Raw genomic sequence first — 24,778 nt, forward strand, 5'->3', positions numbered from 1 at the left:
GAGGGAATGAGAGGTGTGTTGAAGCAAGCACACCGCATGAGAAAGGAGCCATGTCGATTACATGTACTAGATGTGACTTTTGCGTGGCTCCTTCCAGCTGTGGCTGGATTATATCCTCACTCACAATAGTTAAAAATTATAAAATCTAATTTGACCAGATGATAAAAACAGAGTTTGCCATTGTACTTCAATTGCTCAATACAAAACTCAGATCTACCAACCTGGCTCCTGGTACTTAAGTAAACAAACCAAGCTTCCAATCAAAATGCTAGGGCACTGCGGACCTAAAAGTAACACCCATTTTTGTTGGCCTATCGCAATAAAACTGTGTCAAAGTGGCTGCAGCAGAACCAGAGGTGGTTCAAGAGTGCTGTCCATTAGACCACTTCAGGACCCAAAAAGAAACATCGTAAAGACAGCATCTGTGTCCTAGAAAACGAGCACCCGCGGGCTCTTTTTTTTTTAAATAAAGCGATACAGACCTGGTTCATCGGAGCACTGAGTGGAAGCGGAGGTGTTGATCTTTGACCCATTGACTGTATCCCTATTTGGCCAAACTGGTTAATTCCTGTATGTCCCATTATGACAAGAAAACAATGAGAGTAAATAACACAATTTAACATTTGCAGGGTCGTCACAACTACTATTGTATGAATGTATAGCTGTATGAATAGCAAACAAAACAAAGAACCGATAATAAAAGCAATCTCAACAGATAATAGCTGAAGTCACATGAATATATTGTTCATATTTAAAATAAACTCAGGAAATAAATGACCCATTGAATGCCACTATCACATAAAAGTTATAATGGAAAAATGCATACATTGAAATTATTTCAAAAATCTAATCGTGAACGTTCACGCAGCTCTTTGCAGCTGGTCTTGAGGTCTTTGTAAAGCTTCTACAGGAAGGTGAAAAGACTCACCCGCTGGGTTCTGCATCCTGTTTGCCATCTGATTTGGTCCTCCTGGTCGAATCAAGGAGGGATCAGCATGGGGACCATCTGAATTGGGTGAAAACTTATTACACCATGAGATGTATTCCTCCACAGTTACACATTTCTTATTTCGCGGACTTAAATTATTGTGATAGGATTGGAATATTATTCATTATACATAAAAGTTAAGGAAGGATATTTTGAAAGAGTATACTAACTTGGAGGTTGCCCAGAGGGGATAGGGCCCTGACCCATAGTAAGAGGCCCTTGAGGGAAGCTTGGGGTGGCCAAGCCAGGTTGTCCGGGCATCATTCCCTGCTTTTGGAGACGTGTCCTTCTTTTCTCCTCAAGCTCCTTTTGGATCTTGTAGATTTTCTCTGCTAGGAGGTGGTAGTACTCCGCCTTGAGGAGCGTAGCAGACCGGACCGAGAACGTAAATAACCAGTGACAAATAAATAATAACGTTTAATGAATCGTATGTTTTCAGTGCACTAAGAGGACACAAAAGGTAGGTGGTGATGTTTACCCGACTGTTGGCTGACTCGTACATGTCCCCTTCTACTTTTCGAGCATACGCCACCAGATTTTCCATCCGCCGGTCCTTCAAAGCAGCTGGGTCAGGAGTAGGAAAGATGGCTTGTACCCTGTTCACAAACACAGAATTCAATTAAGATTTCGTCCCTAATTAAATGGAAAATGACAAAACATAGCGTTTGTTCAGACACTGAGTAAAATGAGGGTGTGGGGGACAAAAAAAAGCTAAGTCAACTCACAGTTTATGCACAAGGTGATTGCGCAGGTCTTGCGTGATGTCCTCATGCCAAGACTTCCTCATGTTTGCAGAAGGAGGAGCAGCAGTAGGCATGGATCCCAGATTTGCCCCAGCATCATTCATCAAACTGAGAGGAAATTCAGAATGGGAGATTAATAACGCCAATTCGCAAGTATAGGTTGCCTGCAAAAACTTTAAAACAAATAATGCCAAATAGCAAGTAGTCATACCTTTGCACATTTAAACTGTTTTGCAACATGGCATCTGGTAGCAAGGACGCCTGATGGTTTGAGGGCTGAACTGCACCATTCACTCCCATTGAATTTCCCCCTGAGTTGAAAGATAGAAAGGATGTGCTTGATTTGAGTTAGCACTAAGGGAGTCAATCTTACGGATGTAATGTGATCCAGCCTTTAACCTAGTTTCTCTTGTTCCTTGGGTTAGAAGTTGTGCCAAAAGCCTTTTTTAACTAAGGATTAGTATGGGGAGAAAAATATAAAATTAAGTTTGAGATAAAACTAAAAAGGGCACAGAGATTGTATGTTGTGAATTCCTCCAAATAGCAAAGCTGCTTGACTAAATTTTGGTATGCTTGAGACTTTGTTCAATTAATGAATTGATGGACATCCGTAACCGCAGCTCATTTTGTCCAAATGAAAAAAAAATGTACGTTGGGGCAGTCATAGGTTAAGGTACCACACAACAGAAAGATCTATTCACAAACAAAAGAGAAACTAACCCATGGCATTCAGGTTCCGGATCCCTGGTTGTCCTTGCACCCCCTGGTTTGGCATGTTGGTCTGTTGTGGCTGTGGTTGCATCTGGTTACCCTGGTAGGTAAGACCAAGAGCTGCGTAGGCCCTTTCTATGGAACTGGGGTCAATCTGACTTGGTGCGTTCAGGCTCGGAGTATTGGATTGTCCACCCGTTACTCCTGAAACTAAAGAATTCACCAAACCAAGCCCTGCACTCGTGACAAGTGCTGTGGTAATGGGAAAACAAAGATTGAAAAATGTTTAAATAAAGAAAATGCATCTGTGTGTAATATTTTGAATGTAACAGTATACTGCGTAGAGTGAAGCCACATGTTTCGAAACAGACAGATATCCATGAATGTTCCCAAAATCACTCACATTGCTGGTTCCTCTTGTCGCCAGCGTTTTTCAAAGGCAGACATACAGGACAGTCATGTCGCGTGCAATTCTTCCAATGAGAGATGATCTGTCTTGATGAGGCACAATGTGCCACTAAGACACCAAAAGAGAATAACAAAAACCAGTTTAAGGAAAAGAAAGATTGAAAAACGACAATCAAATGACCTTTTGGTTTTGGAGGACATTTTGAAAATTCTCAATATAATAATAGATTTTTCAGCCTTCGAGTTGTTCAGACAACTCTTGGTAAGGAAAATAAGTACTGACATTTTGACAAAGACTCATAAAAGCTACCAAATGCTTGCGCTAAACTCACCCTGGCAGGACTTTCCAGCTTGGCAATGAGTCATGTGGTTGAGTACGTTTTTCATGGTGCGACAGTGAGGCAGGTTGCACTGCCTCACTTCCCCATTTGCTTGCTCCCTTCGCTGGCACTTGTGCGCATGGAGCAAGAGAACTAGCTGCTGCTGAATAAGCTTACGCTTCTCTGGATCTGCTGTAGGAGGCGCTGAGCAGGGGCCTGCCCCTACAGCACCGAGTCCAACCTGAGCTGCTCCAGCTGCTGCTCCACCAACTGATAAGCTGCCAATGCCTGGAGGTTGCTGCTGCTGTTGCTGCATCTTAAGACAAAATATCAAACAGTCAATAAAACAAAATTGATGACGATTTTCAAAAAGCAATGAGGCATGACATTTAACACTATTTGACAAGGTTTCAGTTGAAGCAGAGATAATAAAATGGAATATGCCACCACCAACATCACTAAATCTGAATTTCTTCAGCTTGCATAGGCATTAATTAAGCACAAGGCCTTTGGCCAAAGGTGACCCATATCGCACTAAAATGGAGTGGAGAGCAGTGATCCCGAACCTTTTCTGTACAATCAGAATGTTTTAATACCTGACAATATGATTAGGGCCTGTCCCAAGGTCAGGATTAAACATTTGTACTTTTTTAAAATATAATAATAAGAACGGCAAAAATAACACAACATTACTGAAAACAACTGCACTAATAAGCGTAAATCCACTGTGTAAAGTGTAATATTGCACACCTAATTGTGTGCAATATTTGAGTCTTTTTGTAACATCACACCAACATCACATCTCTTTCCTCCTTTGCCAAATGTTGTTACAGTGTAGCTAGTTTGTTTACTGTCTTTCTAACATGGCATAGTGGGCTGCTGTAAACCATTCTCCTAGCTTATTGTCTATGAAGGGCAGTAATTTGGCTATATTCATCCCTAGGTGTATCCAACACAGGCAGGGAAAACCTCACTTCCAAATTGAAACTTGCAACTACGCCCGCTTGTGCAAACCACACCGATTTTAAACGCATCGCCTTAAACAAGCGGTTAATTTTTGTGGTGACCATGGTCAACAAAACGATAAGCAAGAAAATAAGGGAATTTATTATTCTTTCTGTGTGGCCCGTTACCAAATGACCCTAGGATTGTCACGAGACCACTGGTTTATAGGATGCAATTATTCAGAACAAGACAATACTATGGTGGAGGTTTCAGGACATTTTGAAGCACGTAACCGTTTTTTAAATTTTAGTTATACGGATACTGGCGTTCAGTTGACTCATGCAGCCCTAGGGAAAAGCCTACTGACCTACTGCACAATGATGGTGATCCCTACACTCATTTAAAAAAAAAAGAAAAAAAAAAAAGAGTAAATTGTGTTTTTTCCCTCGGATACTTTTGAGTTTGAATCAAATTGTTTGTATGTTTAAGAAGTTTACATCTTTTCCCAGTTTTGGTGAGACACAGGATCATACACTAGTCAGACAACAACAGTCAGTCACAGGGCAAACAACATCTATTGTTGAATTTAGAGAAACCTCTCAGCACAAAGTTTATCAAACAAGAAAGACTTGGACCATGGGAAAAACTTCAGTCGACATCGTCAAAAGAAGGATGGGAAAAAAACACCACGACAGTGATCAAACCCAAGATTTATCTTTACTGCCCTAAGATGTTGTTTTGAACTTTGGACTGTGGCACTGTAACTGGAGAATAAGTCAATTTGGTAAATTGTAATTCTTACCATTCCAGGCAGGCCTTGACCCGTTGGCACTTTCTTTTCCATGTTAAACTGGCCAGGAATACTATTGGCCAATCCAGCCTTATTCTGGAGTTGTGGGCTCAGCCCTGGTCCAGGCAGCCCCTGGCCTGCAGGCAGTCCATAGGGACCACCATACGGGCCCGCATTGGCAATCATATTCATCTGTGGAAAGTGAGAAGACTTAGATTTTGAAATGACAAGAACAAGGGAAAAGAGTCTGAAGAATTATACCGTTAGACGAACTTGGGGCCAAGCAATAAGTCAATATAAGCACTTAGTGCGATAAAACGAACCGCTCATTACAAAAAAGAAATATACAACCCTAAACCACAGCCTTGTGTGTGTTGTAAGCGAAGAGGAGACAACCAAGAAGCTTAAGAAGTGTGCCACACACAAGCATTCAAGTGGAAAGTTTGAATATGAAAAGGGTATTTTTTGAGCATAATCAGAAACAGATTATGATTATGAAGGAGAAGAAACTGAGCCAACAAAGGGTGTCCAGGTGCAACAAACAAAAAGTGCAGCCTGACTTTATTCAAATAAATGAGAGTAAAGTCTAGCGCAAGAAGTATAATGTCCAAACTAACCCAAATAAACATGACGAGCCGACTAAAATGGATAGACAAGAACTAAATTACTGCTTTGGTTTATTTTAAAGTCTTTAAAATATAAGCTACAGTTTTGTAGTATACAAAAATGCCAATCACGTTCAATATTTACATTTTACATATTTGGAAAATCAAACAAAAACACAATTTTTGATGTGCTTAGAAAATTATATTTCCCAAAAATGGCCCTTGTATTCTTCTTTCCTAACAGAAACAGTTTAGACACATCTGCTCTTAATACAGTAGTTGTTTCATTGACCTTTTAATTTTTTTCTTAAATCTTATAAATTGACATGATCAAGAGCTAATAATAGACAGATCTGAAAACTAATAAGTTAGTGTTCCATCCATCCATTATCTGCAACGCTTATCATCAGTAGGGTCGCAGGGGTGCTGGAGCCCATTCCAGCCACATTCGAGCAGTGGGCAGGGGACACACTAAACTGGTTGCCAGCCAGTCGCAGGGCACACAGAGAAAACTCACTCGCTCATTCACACCTATGGACAATTTGAACCAGCCAATTAACCCTACATGCATGTTTTTGGAACGAGGGAGGAAACCGGAGTGCCTAGAGGAAACCCACAAAGAGACCATGCAGACTCCACACAGGAGGGTTTTATCTGATGACCTCAGAACTGTGCCGCGAACGTGCTAACCACTCAGCCGTCGGGCTGCCCTAAGTTGGTATTGTGATACAGGATTTATCTCTACCACCTAAGTTGATGTATTTTTTTCACATCTGAACACATGTTATTATTGTCAAATAATTAATGTAACCTAAATTGAACTTGTATCATAGTTCTACTCCGAGTAAATAAATACAAAGAAACAGACGGAGATTTTTTCAGCATATAACCCAGCCTTAATTATCAGGTTCAATGAAGGCATTCAATATACCATCATGATTAAGGGGTCAGATCCAGTGGTTATCCAGTATTTTTGAACACAAAGACACATCATTGGGATTTCCGGAAGGAATAAAATCATGCCACTTTGGGCAAATATGCTGGTCTTAAGGTGTTTGGTTCCACAATTAGGTTAGATTTGGATGCAATTCGAAAAGCAGGTAGTTCAAAGCAAAAAGTAATACTGTAAACGCTCAAACAATGTCCAAATGCCTACAATATCTGACGTTCAAAATATGCAATTTGCCCAGTATGCTGTGAAAGGTTTCTTGGTAACTGTTCATGCATTGACCCCCATAAGAAAAAGTAGGCAACTTAATCTATAGTAAGCTAAAGGTCTGATTATTGAAGCTGACAAATTGGATTTGTTTTTGTTTTTTTACCCAACATTCTCTTGCTAGGGATATCTAAAGGCTGAAAACAATGGAAAGGTATACAAATTCAAGAATGTATTCTATGCTCTTCAGGATAGATTTTCATTTGAGTGACATTCATGATTTTTGCTCCTTGCTGTGCGTTTACCTTGTTCAGTTGTCCTGGTTGCTGTGGTCGTATCCCTGGTTGACCACTGGACCCCATTTGTTGACCAGCCTGCTGCTGCTGTAACGTTTCAGCTAAAACATTAACATTGTTACCCATGCCTGCACTGCCTGGGTAACCCATTCTTGATGAGCCGTTCATCACATGACCCGCCATCAAGCCTTGCTGTCCGTTGCTGCCCCTCTGTGCCCCAATCATAGCAGTTGCCCGATTTAATGATGCCACACCTCCAGCAATCCCAACCTGCTGCATAAGCCCGGCTGGTTGTTGCTGGTTCTGCTGAGGCATTCCTTGTGGTGGACCAGGGTGGATGCCGACACCTCCTAGTAACCCCATGGAAGCCCCAGCTCCAGTACTATTGGAAGTGGGGCCACCTTGCTGTGATGGTCCGCTCGTGCGCAAAAGTTCAGACAACTGTTTGTGTTTAGCAGCAGCATCCTGGCTTCCACTACTGATTCCTCCGAGACTAGTATGGAGTTGGTTGATGTCCCCTCCATTGGTCAGCCCCAGGTCTGAGGAGCTGATGAGCTCGTCTGGCAGGTCATGTTCGAGGTCAAAGAGTGAACCAAAATCTGGAAGCAATAAAGTGACAATTTAATAACCAGTGATTAAAGTAGATTGAACTTCACATATATAAGTGGTTCTATCTATCTACCCTGGTCAAATAACTGTTTTTTTTAAATGTTACATAAAAAAAATGTTTGCTTTCTGGAAGGCATTGTGTGTGTCAAACCCAATGTGACAGACACGGATACTGTAAAAGTGTGCGATGTGCATCTATTTGGTGTTTTTGTTTCCCCTCCAATAAATGTATATGCACCAAATTACTTCTACAATGAGTACATGCTTACATGGGCTGTTTCTAAAGCAAACTTCATTAAGTCACAGAAATCTTTAGAGGTGCTATACGTAATTTGTGCTTTGCTGAAGCCATCTTCTGGCTTATGTCAGCATTGCATCCTCTGTCAAGCTCCGTATGTTGCACGTGCAGGTAAGTGCATTTCTTAGATGCGCTCTTGTAAACTCTTCTTTTTTCCATTTTTTGGGGAGATGGGTTGGCGTTTGACTGTAGATGAAACAGGCTTATTCTTACTTTCACCATTTTCATGCAAACAAACTGGGTGACAAGCAATAAAGTCACACTCAAACACTTCCCTTTCATCCTACCTAATGTGTTCCACGGCCCAAACAGTTTAGCTAGAAGATAAAAGCAGATAGGCACGTTGGAAAGAAAAATTATAAGGGCTCTTTGAACTCAGTTGGGCATCTATAACATATGGTTGGTTGGATCCCTTAACCGCTAGGTTGTAGGGACACCATTTCCTGTGGTGTGCTTTGGCCAAGTACTGCCTGGTGGTGTCTATCCCTCTCCAGTCATACTTAAGAAAACATTCTACTTTCAACGTTTTGACACCTAGAACACAATCCACCTATGCCATCGCTTATGTGTAATTTAAATTTAAACCTTAATAAATCAAATTCGCATCACACATGTCCTTTCATTGATGTATATTTTCCTCATACTTAATATGTACCAAGCAATCATATTGTTTAAAAGATTTTAATGATGAGGAGGCAAGATTTTTTTTTTTTTTGCAAAGTCTAGTTTATGTTCTAGTAGTGCGTTCTAATGATGATAATGAAATTGTTTTGTCTGCTTTATTAAAGTTCTTATTATACCCAATTTCCCAAAAGCTAAACTTTCTAAAACGCGTGTTGCTTTGAACAACTCTTTAGAAAAATATTAAAACATATGTTTCCCCACTTTTGAAAGTCTCAATGAGCAGATAAATTAAGAGGACTCTTAATGGTTTCGAAAAGTGTGGATTGATTTTTTGAAGTACCCGAGCGTTGACACTGTGCTTGCAGACAATGGAGACAAGCAGAAAGGCATTGTCGGCAAAACAAAAGTGGAAACCACTTGGCTTTAGGACGTGAAACGGCTTTTCAAAGTATTCGATCATTTCTTAAGGACGCGACTACAAGAGTTATTGTTTCATTCGAACGCTTAGCACAACTTCAATCAATTTTCGAACAATGGTTCGCTGCTTCACAATTGCTGGTTCGAACTAGTGTCGTTTACCGGCGAGCTCTTCACCGTGTGCACAAAATATACGTTTATAAACCCCCCTGCAATTACAAACATAAGAGTGTCGTTCTGGTGACCGTTACGGTTAAGGAAATCAGTGCTGGTGTGTTTAGCTAGCCGAGTGCAGACACCGGTGGCCGCAGGAGTTTTTTGAACAAGCTCTTTAGTTGGCCCATTCTCATGGCTTCACTTTCTCTCAATGGCCGTTTGTAAACCACTGCTTTTCGTGCGCGATCAAGAAGAAATTGACATTTCGTCTCCAACCCAATCATGCCTTTGTATGTTGATCACTTTCAAAGCAGAACATGAACTTTGACGCGACTGGAACGATTCGACTCTCCTATTGTTTGGAGGTGGACCTTGTAGTCGCTAGCTCAGTTAGCGCATCGATGCTAATGCTTCAAAACATTAGATGGAGAAAGTTGATCGTGCCGTCTGCTCCGCTTTACGTGTACCGTACACCGACACATTTTCACTCCAAAAACGACAAACATGTACCAACAATGATCAAGTTTATCATGTGTTTCCCATCAATCCCTCCAACTGTACCGGTGTTGCAGGATGTGTTACTAATAAACGCACACTCCCAAGTTATTGTCTCCCCGTAAACAAAATGGATACGAAATCACTACATACCATTTCCATCACTTGCAGACACCGAGAGCGCCGGAGAGGACAATTTTGGCCTCTTGGCTGAAGGCGGGCCGGACTCCAGGACATTATCGGCCATATTTTTGACAAAAATAACAAAAAAGAAAAAAAGTTTTACATCCAAAAAGAACGATCGCGTCCCCCTTTATTTTAGCCTTCGAGTGCAAATCGCTTCTGATCGTCCCCCCGCCGCTCGGGGGACGGGAGGGGAGAAGACGGCTATGTTGAAGTGTCCCAACGCTCTACGTCTCGATTTATTCCTCCTGTGTTCAGGGATCAACCCCCCTCCCCAGGCGGAGAGTTTGCTTCTTTGCAGATTTGAACAGAAGGAGTTGGGAAGGTGGAGTCGACGTGCAGCCCGCTGACAACCTCAAGTCGTTTCGGCTGTGACACTACAATTGTCCCAGGATCCGTCCTCCGTTGCCTGCTCAGTCTTGTCCGCCATAGTCAGCGGAGAAATTCGGTAGTTTGCTTTATAACGCTCCAGTGAGGAGTCCAATAGGAATCGCAATAAACACTTTTGCAGGCAATGCTTTTCTCATGCAACACTGGGAGAATCCTCTGTTGCAGTTCCAATTTTCTTCGGCTGGACATGAATGGCTACAGATTTCCAAACCCCAAAAAGCAATCAAACAGATTCCGAAAGGGTTCAAGTGCAGTTCCTATCAATGGGAAAGTGAACAATACTGGACAAGGACGTAAAGCGATTGTATTCGCTCGGGGACACCGAAATAATCACGCGTGATATTGTGCACTTGGATGTTGAAATCATGCCAGGTACTGGGTCCAAGAGAACGGGCTTCTACTGCACGTTTACTGATTCCAACTAATCGGCGCAATCGTAACCGTTGCAGTATATAGGCGAGGCAACCAGACCAAATAAACTTATCAAAAATTACAAGCGATCCAAGGGATTTGGAAGCAGACTTTATTCTTGGCTAACACAAACCCGTTGGGACAACCATGGTGGTAATTGGCAATCAGCAACCGATCGGGTTGATCGAATTAACCCGGTTTGATTTCACTATCACTTTATCTACGATCCAGATGAGCATCTCTTCATTTAACTCTCGACAAAATTCTTGGAGTCAAGACCGGAGAAACCTTTGTGCCACTCGCTGCTCTCATTGACGATCATTTTTTTTCTCTTAGAAAAAAAATCAAAGAGCTGAAAAACCTGAAGCAGAGTTGAGATAAGATAAACATTAACTCGTCGAGATTTCGACTACTTCTGAAGCAAAACAGGTCCACGTTGGGACGATGACACTCCTACATACTTTGTAGTAAAAAAAAAACAATCCTCGTTGCCTCTCAGTGATGATGAATGCCCACCGTCGCGTTGAGCATGGTAATTTATCCTCTTTTAGCCTGTTTTTCTTTCCACCTCTCCCTTGTACCGGGCAGCAATTTATTTATATAATTGTCTATATGGGCTTTCTCCTTCCTCCGCGAAGCGCGCATTTTTATTTGTCATGTTTTCTTTCACCCGTCTTATTTTTTTGTCGTGGTTGCCACAAATTCACCCGTACGGTATATGTAGCCGTCTTCCGCGTCTCCACTCTGCGAAACACCCCCTTCCTTGGATTTTTTTTTCAACGTATTTCCTTCTCATATATAAATATATATATATATCACCGACTCCCGCTCCCCCGCATTAGCCGCCTTATCTTTCCCGGTGAAGTCTTTTTCTCTCTGTAAAAGGGACGGGGTTAGGTTAGGCTTTTCTCCATCCGGCGCTTGTCCGAGCGGCTGTCAGTGGTCGCCGGAGTCCCTCCTTCCTTGGGTTATCTCCCCGCTCGGACGGTCGGTCCGTACAAACAAAATGGCGGGCTTGTTGTTTCTCCTCCTCTGATGCGGGGGGTGGGGTGGGTGGGAGGAGGAGTGAAGGGAGGTACGGTAACATTAGGCATGGAGGAGGATGGTGGAAGGAAGTCTTCGGATGTGTTCGGGATTATCCGGATGCTCGTTGTTAAAGGAACGGTGGCACTTCGAAGTTTCAATAAACACTGAACGATGTAACAAAACAACACAATAAAAAATATAATTACATTTTTGTTATCTTGTATCCCTAAAGAAATTTTTAAGAAGTTAGGACAAATGTGCAAAAGCCTGGGCGTTAGCATAAACCTATTTTTAACAGAAATTGGGAACATAAAATAAAGCTGATTTATGGTATAGCATTTCACGCAGACATATCCTCCAATTCCGGCCCAGGGGGGTTGCAGCCTATGATCTATTTTTCACTGGCCCACAGCTTCTTTTGTAAAATTAATCATATCTGCCCCGCCATTTATGTTTACCGCCGTATCAAAGAAAATTGGTACCGGTAAATAAAAAAGCAACAATACAGTAACTAAAATAAAAAATAAATGTGTATATTTAAAAACTTGGTCCAGCTTTTTGCATTCATTTTCATAACATGAGGTTCATGTAGAGGGATCTGAAATGATTTTGCCATATTGCTGATAGGAGTACCCCCCAAAAAACCATGGTTAAGATTGTGCAAAAATGAGAAATGGTGCAATTTGGTCAGTTTTAGACCCCAGTTTGTATGCTTCCTTGAGCTTTTTAGCACTCGTTTTCAATCGTATGGCACAATAAAGAAACAAGTATTGGTCAAATAATTTAAGTTCCCTCACCAACTGGTCCAGACCACCATGACCAACTATCATGTGCCACACTACATTGCAGATTTTACCCTGGATTATTACAACCATTACAGGGTAAGTCTCAGCAGAGGAAGTAACATCAGATTGGCACAGTTTGGAGGTGGGGATAATCACAGGCTCCACATCTTGGTGACCTTGTTTGAACATTATTATGAAATCTGCAGAGCCATAGTGCAGAGGCACTCAGACTCAATAAGGCATCCGCCATCCCCAATCAGGGCTTCTATGGACGACCTCAGTCATCACAGAATCAGCGCGTGGGTACAGGTGGATCCATCAATGGCTGGAAATACTCGTTGGTTGGGCTCAGATAGGATTCAAACCAGCCAAGTCCAGATTGCAGGTGGTGAAAAAGGGCGTGGTCACAGACCAGTTCCGACAATATCGATGATACCTTCAGCCACACAGAAGCTAATTTAGAGCTTGTGTAAGGTCTTCAACAGCAGCCGAAAAGACAGGCAATCTGACTGGAACTAGACACCTGTCTGAAAGCAGTTAAAAGATTTGGCCCCCTGGGCAATTATACTACATGATACCAGCATGGGATCTTACCTAGGATACTATGGCCGCAACTTGTCTAAGATGTCCCTATCTCCACTGTAGAGACACTGGAGAGGGAGGTCAGCTCTTGTCTTAGAAGGTCGGGTTGCCAAGAAGCCTCATTCACATCACCCTCTGTGGCAGGGGTCGGGAACCTATGGCTCGCGAGCCATATATGGCTCTTTCTATGAGTATCTGTGGCTCAGAGACCAATTTGATTGCATGCCAAATTTTTCCATCTTGTTCAAAACCGGAATTGTTAATCCTATTCAGGTACACGTAATGCCAATCAAAGCTAATTGTAGGAGTAACACTTCGCAGTTTATATATAGGGCACGTTTTTCACTACAATTTACAGTCAAGGTGTCACACAAAAAAGGGGGGAAAAAAACTCGTTTTGGCTGTACAACGCTAAAGAATCCTTTATTTAAAAGTTCACTATATAATCTGTGTTCAGTGTTCAGATACTTTATGATGAATCCACAGAAATGTAAATACGCCAAAACACCGGAAGAGAACTTAGTCATTTGATTGGGTGAGTGGGAGGGATGGGTGGAGCTATGCAAAAAGTACAAGCATTCCCTCCCATCTCTCGCCAAAGGTAAGCACATAAGGCTCCCTATTCTCAGAATGTTGTGACGTTTTTACAAAATAAATGCTTGCATCTGGTTTTGAAACCAATATGTATGAAAAAAAGGGTCAAAAGGAGTTTAACCGATCTTGAGTCATTGCAAGAAAGAGACAAGTTTAAAGTGGTCTGTTTGTTGAATTTGGGACAGGGGCTCTGGCATTATTCTCTTTTCATAATTTTGATCAAATCATCAAAAATAAATGTGCTGAAGACTAAGCTTTTGTCTGGGGCGCCGGTTTAGCAATTTAGTAAATTTGTCTCATAATATATGGTGTGGCTCTTTCCCAAAATAAAATTAATATTTTTTGCTTTTATGGCTCTTTGAGTCAAAAAGGTTCCCGACCCCTGCTCTGTGGGAACAGCACAAAGCTCCAGTTGCCATTGCAGTCCTTAGATGACGAGTTCTAGGTGACTCAGACCAGAGAAGAACTGCTGTACAGAGACTCGAGACATGTTACCTAGTGTTTACGATGTGTGTGTACTGCAATGCTAAATGTAATTCACCCTGGTCATCCTGATAGGGGGATACCACTTGTGAGGTCCCTTCTCAAGGTTTCTCTATTTCCTCACGCTGAGGTTTTGAGTTGTTCCTTGCCCGCATGTTGGTTTAAGATCAGATAATTGTGTCATTGTAATCCTGTGCAGTCCTTTGAGACATTTTTGTGATTAAGGGCTATATAAATAAATTTGACTTGACTTGACTTGAGAAGCCCAAAGGTGGCCCCGGCAGGAGTGGTGGTAAAGACCGGAAGTAAGTGTAGTGCCCAGTTTGCTGTGCTGGATGCACAACTACGCTACAGAGATTTGATGGGTTTCATAGCCCATGGCAGAGCAGGTCTGGGGAGGTTCCCAACACCACCTCTTCTGAGGGAGTGCAAGAGGATGGAGAAGCACACAACACCAACGGGGCAACAGCTTTTGTCAGAGAAGGAGCCCAGGCAAGAAAAAGGTGCAAAAGGCACCAATAGTGATCTTGGCAATGGTCCAGGACTGGCAGACCTGGAGAAACAGCTTCAGTTCCTCCAGCACCATTGCACTGGTCTCGAAGCACAAAGAACATTGTATTGATGGAGTTGATGGTAGCTTGGAAGGACCACTTCGGTGAAGCCTACAAAAGGAAGATGACAAAGTACGAACCGCTGGCATTGACTGCCGGTAGCAGGGTTGGAAAGCACGATGTATGTCCATTGAAGTTAGCAGCAGAGAATTTGTGAGGCACCGACTACATAAAGCTTTATATGCCCTCATGATTATAGGAACAGAAGATGCAGAGCAATCAAGAACACAATTGAAGCAGCTGAAAAAGCCCTGAAATGCCCCCGATCCGGAGAGAAGAACCATGGGGACAGGCAAATGCCACATGAACACAAGTCACAGGATAGGTTTTTTTTTTTCAGTAAAACTACATAATGTTCATTTTGTATAAATACTTTATTAAGAAATATTAAATGAACTGTCCAAGTTAATATATAACGCTTGATTTTGTATGTGTTTTAATGTGGTTTGTATGCGAAGTTGTGTGTGATTGTTGTCCGTATGGATATCTTGTATGGACTTTGGTGGTTAAATTTTGTCCTTTGAGTGCCAGTGTTCCTCCACAGGAGGGAGACCTGTAAAGGTGACCAAACAGGTCTTGGTATGTAGGAAGATACTTTATTCGAGCCTGAGCAACATAGTTTGATCCCCAGGTTTAAATTGAATTCCTGTTTTATTCTGGTCATAAAGAAAGACTTTGACACCTGTTTGAACTAAAAAGATTATTGAACATTTAGGCGGCCTTGGTGAGCGCAGTGAGGTATGTTCGTTATTTTATCTTTGTGTTGTTGAAACATTGTATTATTATAACATTGAGACTTTATCAGTGTGCATGAAACACTTTGATTGAATGAACTGTTGTTCCAATATTTTATCATTGATGCACAAAAGTTGATTTAACCATGAAGACTGTATGGTGACTTGTTTGTATAACCCAGACATACAGTTTTCACAGTGCTATGGTGGAAAATATAATTCCGCTCCAACTAAAATAAATATACATCCCATGCATCAGTCCAGACTCTTTTTAGGAATTCAAGGGTTGCTACACGCACAATTTACTTATTTTTTTTGCTAAACCTTTACCAAGATTTTTATGGACCCCGAGCAGTCAGATGGCAGACAATCATGTCAGATCCCTCTAGTCTAGGTCATGTTATGTCAAATAAATACAAATTTCCTGACCTACGGTTATTCTTTTTTAAAAAAATGCACGTTTATGTATTTTCACAGATTTAATTCCCCCCAAAAGTTTTGTAACAAGTGAATTTTTAATACTAGTAGGTGCTAAATAATACATGATATCGTTTTTAGAGCAGAAGTCAAACCAAAGTATTTCCAAACAATACTATGTTTTAAGGGCCGCTGCTGCTACTACTACAATGACGCTCGTTTTGTATTTGGAAAATACAAGTTAAGAAGCAATATCCACTTTATTCCCCCCCCCATCTATGAGGGCCATTTTGAGAGCTGGTGTCAAGGGGAAATGTTTATGTTCCTCATGTTTCAGCTAATGACTAATCATGGCTCTCCTTCAGAAATCAGTTAAACGGGGATTGGTTGTTAAGTGAGAAGGCGACACATTCTCATCATCCCTCAAGCAAATCTTCAGAAGACCACCCCAACATTGATAAAATAGATCATGGCCCATAGATCATATTTTGTTAGTCCTTGACTTCCCTTTAGTTAACATTATCAAGTAACTTACAAATATTTATGTGTTTTAAAATTCTGATATGTTTGTATTTTAAACATTTTGTAAAAAAAAAAAAAAACTTTTTAAAAATGTTTTCTAATCAACAATAATTTGTTAATTCAATAGTCTCTCATCTCTCATCTCATTAGCCGTACCGCTTATCCTCAGTAGGGTCGCGGAGCCCATCCCAGCAATCATCAGGCAGTGGGCAGGGGACACCCTGAACTGGTTGCCGGCCAATCGCAGGGCACACAGGGACAGACAACTCATTCGCTCATTCACACCTAGGGACAATTTGGACCGGCCAATTCACCTGAAATGCATGTCTTTGGAATGTGGGAGGAAACCGGAGTGCCCGGAGGAAACCCACGCAAGCACGGGGAGAACATACAAACTCCGCACAGAAAGTCTGGAGCTGGATTTGAACCCACGACAGGTTCCCATGACATGAACTGTGCCGCACAAGCGCTAACCACTGCGCCGCCGTGCTGCCCTAATTCAATAGTGTCAAGTTAAATTGTCATGACCAAAAATGAGGGAACGAATACAATCCAAAACTTTGCCAAACTCTATGGTGTACTCTAAGCGGATTGACTGTTTTAACTGAATAAGTGTAATGAGTCTCCTATAGTTTTCTGGTTTTTGTACATTTGCATAAACTGGAATATGAATTCTGCTCTATAAATAGACAGTGCTCCACTGTGGTGGCTTGGAAAAAGCTGAGTTTGGCAATTTTAGAAATGTATTAACACAGAGAATCTTGTTCTTTGGAACTAAATTGTTATCCAAAACCGACAAAAACAATAAAAACTAAGAAAAATAAAAGCTAGTAAATATTTTCAAATAAAAGGAGTGTGAATCTGATTTACCGCAGGCACATCATACAGAAAAAGAAAATCGAAATAAAGCAATTAAAAAAAAATCTTTATGTATTCACCTTTTTTCCTCCTGTATTTGTGGACTGCAAAATCAGAAAATTTGTGCTACAGCAACATTGTCACAACACATTAAAATTGTGTGACTACAACAAACGTGATATTCCAAATCCCAGAAGAAACATTTTTAAAATACATATACACAGATAATTTCCTGAAAAAAAAGGTCAAAAAAATAGAAACACTCAGACATTGCACACCATTGAAGCATAAGGGATTGTTGATAGATATTAAAGCATTTATACTTATAGCTTTAAAATTGTATAGTTAAACAATAATATTTAGCTTGAGTTGTGGAAGAAAAGGAACCGTTCAAGTTCCATTAAAAGTGTTTGTGGGGAGGAAATCTGCTGTTTATTGTTCACACCCCTTGGATTTGAAGTTCATTAGTTTGTCACACACTGACACTTAAACTACTAGAATTTAAATGATAATATTTGGTAAAATGGTTAAATAAATAAATATGTCATGAGTGCAGAGGTCCTATTGAGTAGAGTGTAACCATCTTCAAAGATTAACGCCTACGATCACTGCCATCTCATCACGTGCCCTACCTTTGCACACAGGCCCGCTCTACATCAATAATTGTCTTAGGGGCGTCACAGGATAAAATTAAGGGGCCCCCCTTGTCCCGAATCAGCACGTCATCCTCGATCCGGATACCCATGCCGCGGAAACACTCGGGAGCCTGCTCATTTTCCTCACCAATATACAATCCTGTGGCAAGAGGAGATCACAAAGGTACTGTAGATACTCAAGAGTCATCATATCATCATCGGCATTGGGAACATGAGCGATGTAATAACTACAATTACCAATATCTTATAATCGTTTGGCCAATACGGAGTCTAAAAACACATTTTATAACATTTACCAATACGAAGAGACAAACTATGGTGTGAAACAATTTGTTAGTTTTATACTGTACGTGTTTAACAATCATTTTAACACTACTAGAAGGTTGACACTCAAGCGAATGCCTATTTGCGTTTTTTTAAAAAGAAAAAGAAAATGCTCATGTAAACCATGCAAAGTAAGAAATTATGGAATTATTGAACAGAAGATATTCTATTGGTTATCAGTTAATTACTCATAACTACCTGTAAAAGTAAAGGTAAAGTACAGTAAATTGTTTCTGTTTGTAGCCGCAACATTTACAATATTAAAACAAAACCAAGGAAAAAAACTACCCTTAAGTATTGTAAGACAGTGACGAGTGGTGAGGTTTGTGTCTGGTGAGGCACGGTCAGATTTACAAATAACGTAACAATCTTATTGATCATTTGACAGAGCAAAAATGTCAAATATAGACTGTAGTATGGATAAAAAAAGTTATTGTCTCAACTTGTAAAGTAGGCATTGCTCTTTTTGAATCAAATCATTAAAAGATAAGCCGTATATTATGAAAAAAGGTCCATGCAATGAAAATAAAAATATAATGGATGGCTTGACGAGCTGTTAGCTTGCGAAAACTATCACTAATTCTATTGTCTGGGGCTGAGGTGTGCGCCAAATCAGAACCCTTGGTTTCACTATTGCCTTCCACCTTGAGGCAAGAGGATTTTGAGCCTTACTCTGAATCTACTCAGTACAGTCATTTGTAAAATACTTAATTTTTTAACAATATTCAGAATAAAATGTGAAAATCAAGCGATTTTTAAAAGAGAAAATCAAATAATTGTGGAGTTAAAGGGAAAATAACTAACACTCAATTAAGATAACCATTAAAAACATTCCTGGTTATGAATGAAATGACCCTTTACGTTTAAAAAACAATCGAGCTGTTTTCAATGATTCACAATTTCAGGCTCCAAATGTATTGATCAAACATAAACACAAAGAAGGTTAAATACCACAAAGTAAACTAAATTGGAAATTCCCAAGTCATTCTTTACCTGGTTCTATGGTGATGGTCATTCCTGACTGTAGAGGTTGTGAGCGGGACAGCCCTGGAGTGTCATGGACATCCATGCCAAGGTAATGTCCAACATGATGGGGGCAGTACTGCCTCGCAGCCTATGGATTATAAAAATATATTTTTAACATATTCTGTACTTTTATTTAGAAATAATTAGTTCTGTAGTGCAGTGTCTAGCACAATCGCCCAACACACGAAATGTCCGTGGTTCGAGACCGGGTGGAAACATATGTTGGCCTGGTGAGGGATGGGCGCCACCAGGATGTACTTGCCCAAGACAAACCACAGAGAATGGTGCCCCTATGACCCTAGTGGATCCAACCAACCAAAGTCGTCTTTAAACATCACATTTTGTGAACTGTATAATTGAATGAAATACAATATTGACAGTACAGTAAACCCTTATGACGCAGGGGTAACATTCTAAAAATAACCCGTGAACTGCAAAATCTAAGAAGTAGAAACCTTTATTTTGTTGCAATCATTACACAATTAAACACCCTATTAGACATCGAAACCAAATAACAACCCCTTTTACAAGCTCAATTATGTTTAACCCAAAAAGTACTATATAAACTTTTTTTTTTTAACAAATAACTACTCTACTGTCAAGTAATGATTTTAATCATCAATGTGAACTAAAGACAAGAAACAGCTTAGTCCAGGGGTTGGCAACCCAAAATGTGAGCCCATCCCAGCCATCTTCAGGCAGTGGACAGGGGACACCCTGAACTGGTTGCCAGCCAGTCGCAGGGCATAAAGAGACAACTCACTCGCCCATTCACACCGGGGGACATTTGAACCTGCCAAGTAACCCGACATGCATGTTTTTGGAATGTGGGAGAAATCCGGAATGCCTGGAGGAAACCCAAGCAAGCACGGGGAGAACATGCAGACTCAACACAGGAAGGTTCGCTCTCATGACCTCAGAACTGTGCCGCACAGGCACTAACCACTGCGCTGCCTTACTGTCACGTTAAGTCATATAGTTTATAATAAGCGCTTTGGGAAGTCTTCATTGACTTGAAAAGCGCTATATAAATGCAAATCATTTCATTTTTCATTTCATAATTGTAATAATAGTAAGAACAATAACAAAAACAATAGTTGGAACAGCTACAATAACAAGGTTAAATTATCAGCTTGACCCATCTATTGACTGTATAAGGCTTCTGCTCGCCAACATTATATAATAGTTATCTATCTATCTATCTACCTTGGTCATATCCCTCAAGAGGGGTGACCGACAGCAAGACACACACATACAATAACAAAGAAAATAAAAGGGAAATAAATAACAAAAAAAACAAAAATAAAAAACAACATTTTTTGGACCATGGCCAACCCAATTGCCCAAACACCCAAACAAGTTAGGCACCTTGGCACCTAAGTTGGTCATGCTTTCGTCCCTCCAGATGAAATGGGACACCAGAAAGCGGCCATGTCACTCGGGTCAGGGTGACACAACACACTCTTTTGTTCAACACCAGGGCCCGACAGCTTTCGCTGGTTTACCCCTGCCGCATCATACGGGATCCCAGCCCATCCTTAAGAACGCGTCCACAATCCCACTATCCTTTCACAACACTTCTCCAATCCTTTCTATCACCAACAAGAGCTCTAGCTTCCATTATATTTAGACCTCTTTCCTGCAGTCCACTTATAACACCATCCATCCACGTCAATCGCGGCCTTCCTCTTCGTCTCCTTCCATTGACTTCTGCTCTGTAGATCCTCTTCAACATTCGCTCCTCATCCATCCTCTCCATGTGTCCAAACCAACCAAGTACTCTCTTATCAACACACTTGCTCAGTTCCACGACTACTCCAGTTCTGTCTCTCACAATTTCATTTCTCAGTCTATCCAATCTTGTCACTCCTAACATAGCCCTCAAACACTTCATCTCGAAAACATTCAACTTCCTTCTTAAATCTGCGTTCAGGCTCCAAGTCTCTGCACCATACAACACAGTCGGCACAATCACACTCTCATACAGTCCCCTCTTAACATCCATACTCATACTCTTGTTGTTCATCACTCTCCTCAGAGCACCCAAAACCTTGATTCACTCTGTGCAATACCTCACACTCCATTCCACCAACTGCAGCCATATCACAACCCAAGTACCTAAAGCTTTAAACTTCTTCCAGCACCTGTCCATGCAACCTGATTTCTAAGTCATGCCCTCTCCATCCCGTGAACACTTCATCACCTTACTCTTCCCAACATTGACACATAACTTACGCCTATCACATACTCTTCCAAACTCCGTTACCAACCTTCTCAATGTTTCCTCAGAATCAGCCACAAGCGCTGTGTCATCTGCAAACAACAACTGACTTACCTGCCACACTGTTCCACTATGTCCATCATGTCTACACCTCTGCTAAATACTCTTGCATCCACCTCTCTCACCACACCATCCATGTACACATTAAACAGCCATGGTGACATCACACACACCTGTCTCACACCAGTCAACACAGGGAACCACTCATTTGTCTCACTCCCCACTCTTACACATGCTCTGCTGTTCATATAAAAACTCTTCAATGCTTCCAACAACTTTCCACCCACTCCATACATCACCATCACTTGCCACACCGCCTCTCTATCAACTCTTTCATAAACATCCTTACCTTTTGCAAAATATTTCTCACACACCACATAATAGTTATAATAATTAAATATTAGTTTTACCCATCTATTAACTTTATATGCTACTTATCACTAAATATAAAAAACAAATAATAATGACAATAATAAGAACAATACTAATAATAACAGTTATGATAGTAATAATTATAATAATATTAATAGTAATAAAAGCAAAATATATCAATTTTATTTTGGGAAAGAGCCACACCATATATTATGAGACAAATTTACTAAATTGCTAAACCCGCGCCCCAGACAAAAGCTTAGTCTTCAGCACATTTACTTTTGATGATTTGATAAAAATTATGAAAAGAGAATAATGCCAGAGCCCGTGTCCCAAAATCAACAACCATACCACTTTAAACTTGTCTCTTTCTTGCAATTACTCAAGATCGGTTAAACTCATTTTGACCCTTTTTTTCATACATATTGGTTTCAAAACCAGATGTAAGCAGTTATTTTGTAAAAACGTCACAACATTCTGCAAACAGGGAGCCTGATGTGCTTATCTATGGCGCAGACGGCGTAGGGCGAGAGATGGGAGGGAGTGCTTGCACTTTTTGCATAGCTCCACCCATCCCTCCCACTCACCCAATCAAAAAACTTTAAGTTCTCTTCCGGTGTTTTGGCGTATTCATAGTTTGTTCTGTGGATTCATCATAAGGTATCTGAACACTGAAGACAGATAATATAGTGATGTTTTATATAACGGATTATTTAGTGTTGTACAGCCAGAACAAGTTTTTTTTTTGTGACACCTTGACTGTAAATTGTAGTGAAAAACGTGCCCTATATATACTGCGAAGTACTGCTCCGTTGGTAGGTTTGGTTTGGCTCTGCGTGTATCTGAACAGGTTTAATAGCTTATGTTTTGGACGAGATGGAGAAAATTTGCATGCAATCAAATTTGTCTCTGAGCCACAGGTACTCATAGAAAGAGCCATATATGGCTCGCGAGCCATAGGTTCCCGACCCCTGGCTTAAACCATACATATATAATGGTTCTAATCTCTAAATATCATTCAGACCCCATTTTCTTATTTTCATTGATATGTTGATATCAGTGACAATAACGACAATTCCATTCAAAATCCGCAACAGTGAAACAGCAATAACCGAAGCATGAAGTAGCGAGAGATTACTGTATATAGGGGTGGCGAACAAGTTTGACACAAAGAGCCGAAATTTTTAACAGTGAAAGTCAAAGAGCCTCACCACGCACTGACCTGCCATGACAGACAGACACACACAATTAAAAACATTATTTCCCATAACACACTCCTCTCCTTACAATACAACAAGTATTGTTCTTGTGTTGATTTCAAGGAAAGTGTCCACCCTCAATACACAAAAAAAACTAAACATGAAACAAGGCAAAGAGCCACAGTATATAGAAAATATGTTGAGGCAAAGAGCCGCATTCTTATTGGCCAGGAGCCGTACGGCTCTAGAGCCACGTGTTCGCCACCCCTGGTATATAATGTATACTGTGTATCTATGTCATGTTTTTCCTCGTACATAAACAATATTATTTTCCATTATCAAACTTTTGTTCAAAACCGCCATGGGAGCACTAGGAGGCGTAAAAGAGCCGCATGCAGCTCCAGAGTCGCCCGTTGCTGGCCTCTGGTTTAGCCAATAAGAATGCAGAACACAACATAAAGTATGATGTAAAGAAGTGAAGTAGCAAGAAAAGTGAAACCGAAATAACCTGCATTATGGGGAGGGTATTGGCAAATGTATTCATATTGTATGTATATAAACTGTAAATACCTTTTACCTCAAGTTGACGTTCACATTCAATCATTCTATCAATGAGTCAAAAAAAAAAAAATCATTCCACTTCAAAATCCAACGTTACACATATCGCACCTCATATGGAAAGATGTACACATATACATTCTTCCCCCCAAAATGGACTAGCTACAGTAAACCTCGGATAAGTCGGATCCAGATGGACCGGTCATTTTCATCCGACTTATCCGAGGATCCGACTTATCCGAGGTCGCAAAATTTCGAACTAAGAAGAAATTTAACTCTTAGAAAAGTGCATACTTGTATATGTAAAATGAAATACCAAGCAATGATATCTTGTAACATGAACGTGATTTATTATCAAAAAAGTTCTTAAAATGAACATGAACATGGTTGATATGAACTATGGTTAATAATACACTGTATATGAACTGGTTATGTAATTTTATCCGTACGATTCATCGTCCGTTAGATTCGTAAGTCTGTTAGGTTCGGAGTTACATTGTACTCATTTGAAAAAGTCTGTAATTTTGGTTTGTTGCATAGATAACTGGGATTGTTTCAGCAGCAACGTCTCCATCTGATCGGCAAGGTCTTCGAGTTCTGGGCATGCAGCAAGGCCGTAATACCTCAAAGTGCGCAGTGCACTGTAGGCGTCGTTGAGTTTCGGGGGCGGTCTTTCAACGTCTTGAGACTCCTGCCTTTGGTTTTAGAACTTGAGGCCATCGCCACACCGTAGACCGCACAGACCGCAAGGAAGTCCAAAGAAATTCACACAAATTCAATTTGAATGCTAGCACTACTGTAATAAGAAACAATGGGATTATGATTACGAGGCTTTGTTCTATGACCGCGTGCTGTGATTGAGAGTGCTATCATTCAACACTGAGGAGGAGTTTGATGAATAGCCTCTGCCAATCACGGAACGCCACGTCACATCAAGAAATCTTCCCGGAAAATCTGGGAGGGGTGAAAATCTTCCCGGAAAATCTGTGAGGAGTGAAAATCTTCCCGGAAAATTCCATCGCTTACTGCCACTGGAGGCTGAAATTTAGAGCATTTGGGAGATGTCCTAGGCGACCTGATACCGATCCGACTTATCAGAGGCGAAAACCATTAAAAAGGGTCAATTGTACGGAAAAATCCATCCGACTTAGGCGAGGATCCGACTTATAAAATCCGACTTATGCGAGGTGTAATACTACAGAAAA

The 24,778-nt window shown here is 40.8% G+C and overlaps 2 protein-coding genes across 10 annotated transcripts in view; both read right to left on the reverse strand.

Moving 5' to 3' along the window:
• ep300b (EP300 lysine acetyltransferase b) overlaps positions 1-10,487 on the reverse strand; it is a 34,146-nt gene extending 23,659 nt beyond the window's left edge. For all 7 annotated transcript variants that reach the window (XM_088324452.1, XM_088324233.1, XM_088324392.1 and 4 more), the window contains exons 1-12: positions 9,715-10,487; positions 6,972-7,561; positions 4,918-5,097; positions 3,183-3,486; positions 2,846-2,959; positions 2,452-2,694; positions 1,943-2,042; positions 1,714-1,839; positions 1,467-1,584; positions 1,159-1,342; positions 929-1,006; positions 483-568 (exon numbers count right to left, since the gene is read on the reverse strand). In XM_088324452.1, the coding sequence (XP_088180578.1) occupies positions 483-568; positions 929-1,006; positions 1,159-1,342; positions 1,467-1,584; positions 1,714-1,839; positions 1,943-2,042; positions 2,452-2,694; positions 2,846-2,959; positions 3,183-3,486; positions 4,918-5,097; positions 6,972-7,561; positions 9,715-9,808 (2,217 nt within the window). In that variant the 5' untranslated portion in view covers positions 9,809-10,487. The remainder of the gene's footprint in view (positions 1-482; positions 569-928; positions 1,007-1,158; positions 1,343-1,466; positions 1,585-1,713; positions 1,840-1,942; positions 2,043-2,451; positions 2,695-2,845; positions 2,960-3,182; positions 3,487-4,917; positions 5,098-6,971; positions 7,562-9,714) is intronic.
• A 151-nt stretch (positions 10,488-10,638) lies between these two features.
• Positions 10,639-24,778, reverse strand: part of xpnpep3 (X-prolyl aminopeptidase 3, mitochondrial) — a 29,522-nt gene continuing 15,382 nt past the window's right edge. For 2 of the 3 annotated variants that reach the window (XM_088324636.1, XM_088324563.1), the window contains exons 11-13: positions 19,131-19,251; positions 17,790-17,952; positions 10,639-11,735 (exon numbers count right to left, since the gene is read on the reverse strand). In XM_088324636.1, coding sequence (XP_088180762.1) covers positions 11,726-11,735; positions 17,790-17,952; positions 19,131-19,251 — 294 coding nt within the window. In that variant the 3' untranslated portion in view covers positions 10,639-11,725. Of the gene's footprint in view, positions 11,736-17,203; positions 17,953-19,130; positions 19,252-24,778 lie in introns of those variants that run through there. The other variant, XM_088324709.1, reaches the window with a different exon arrangement.

This window comes from Urocampus carinirostris, chromosome 1 (genome assembly GCF_059441175.1).
Source record: "Urocampus carinirostris isolate Australia breed hairy pipefish chromosome 1, RoL_Ucar_1.0, whole genome shotgun sequence".
Classification (NCBI taxonomy): domain Eukaryota; kingdom Metazoa; phylum Chordata; class Actinopteri; order Syngnathiformes; family Syngnathidae; genus Urocampus; species Urocampus carinirostris.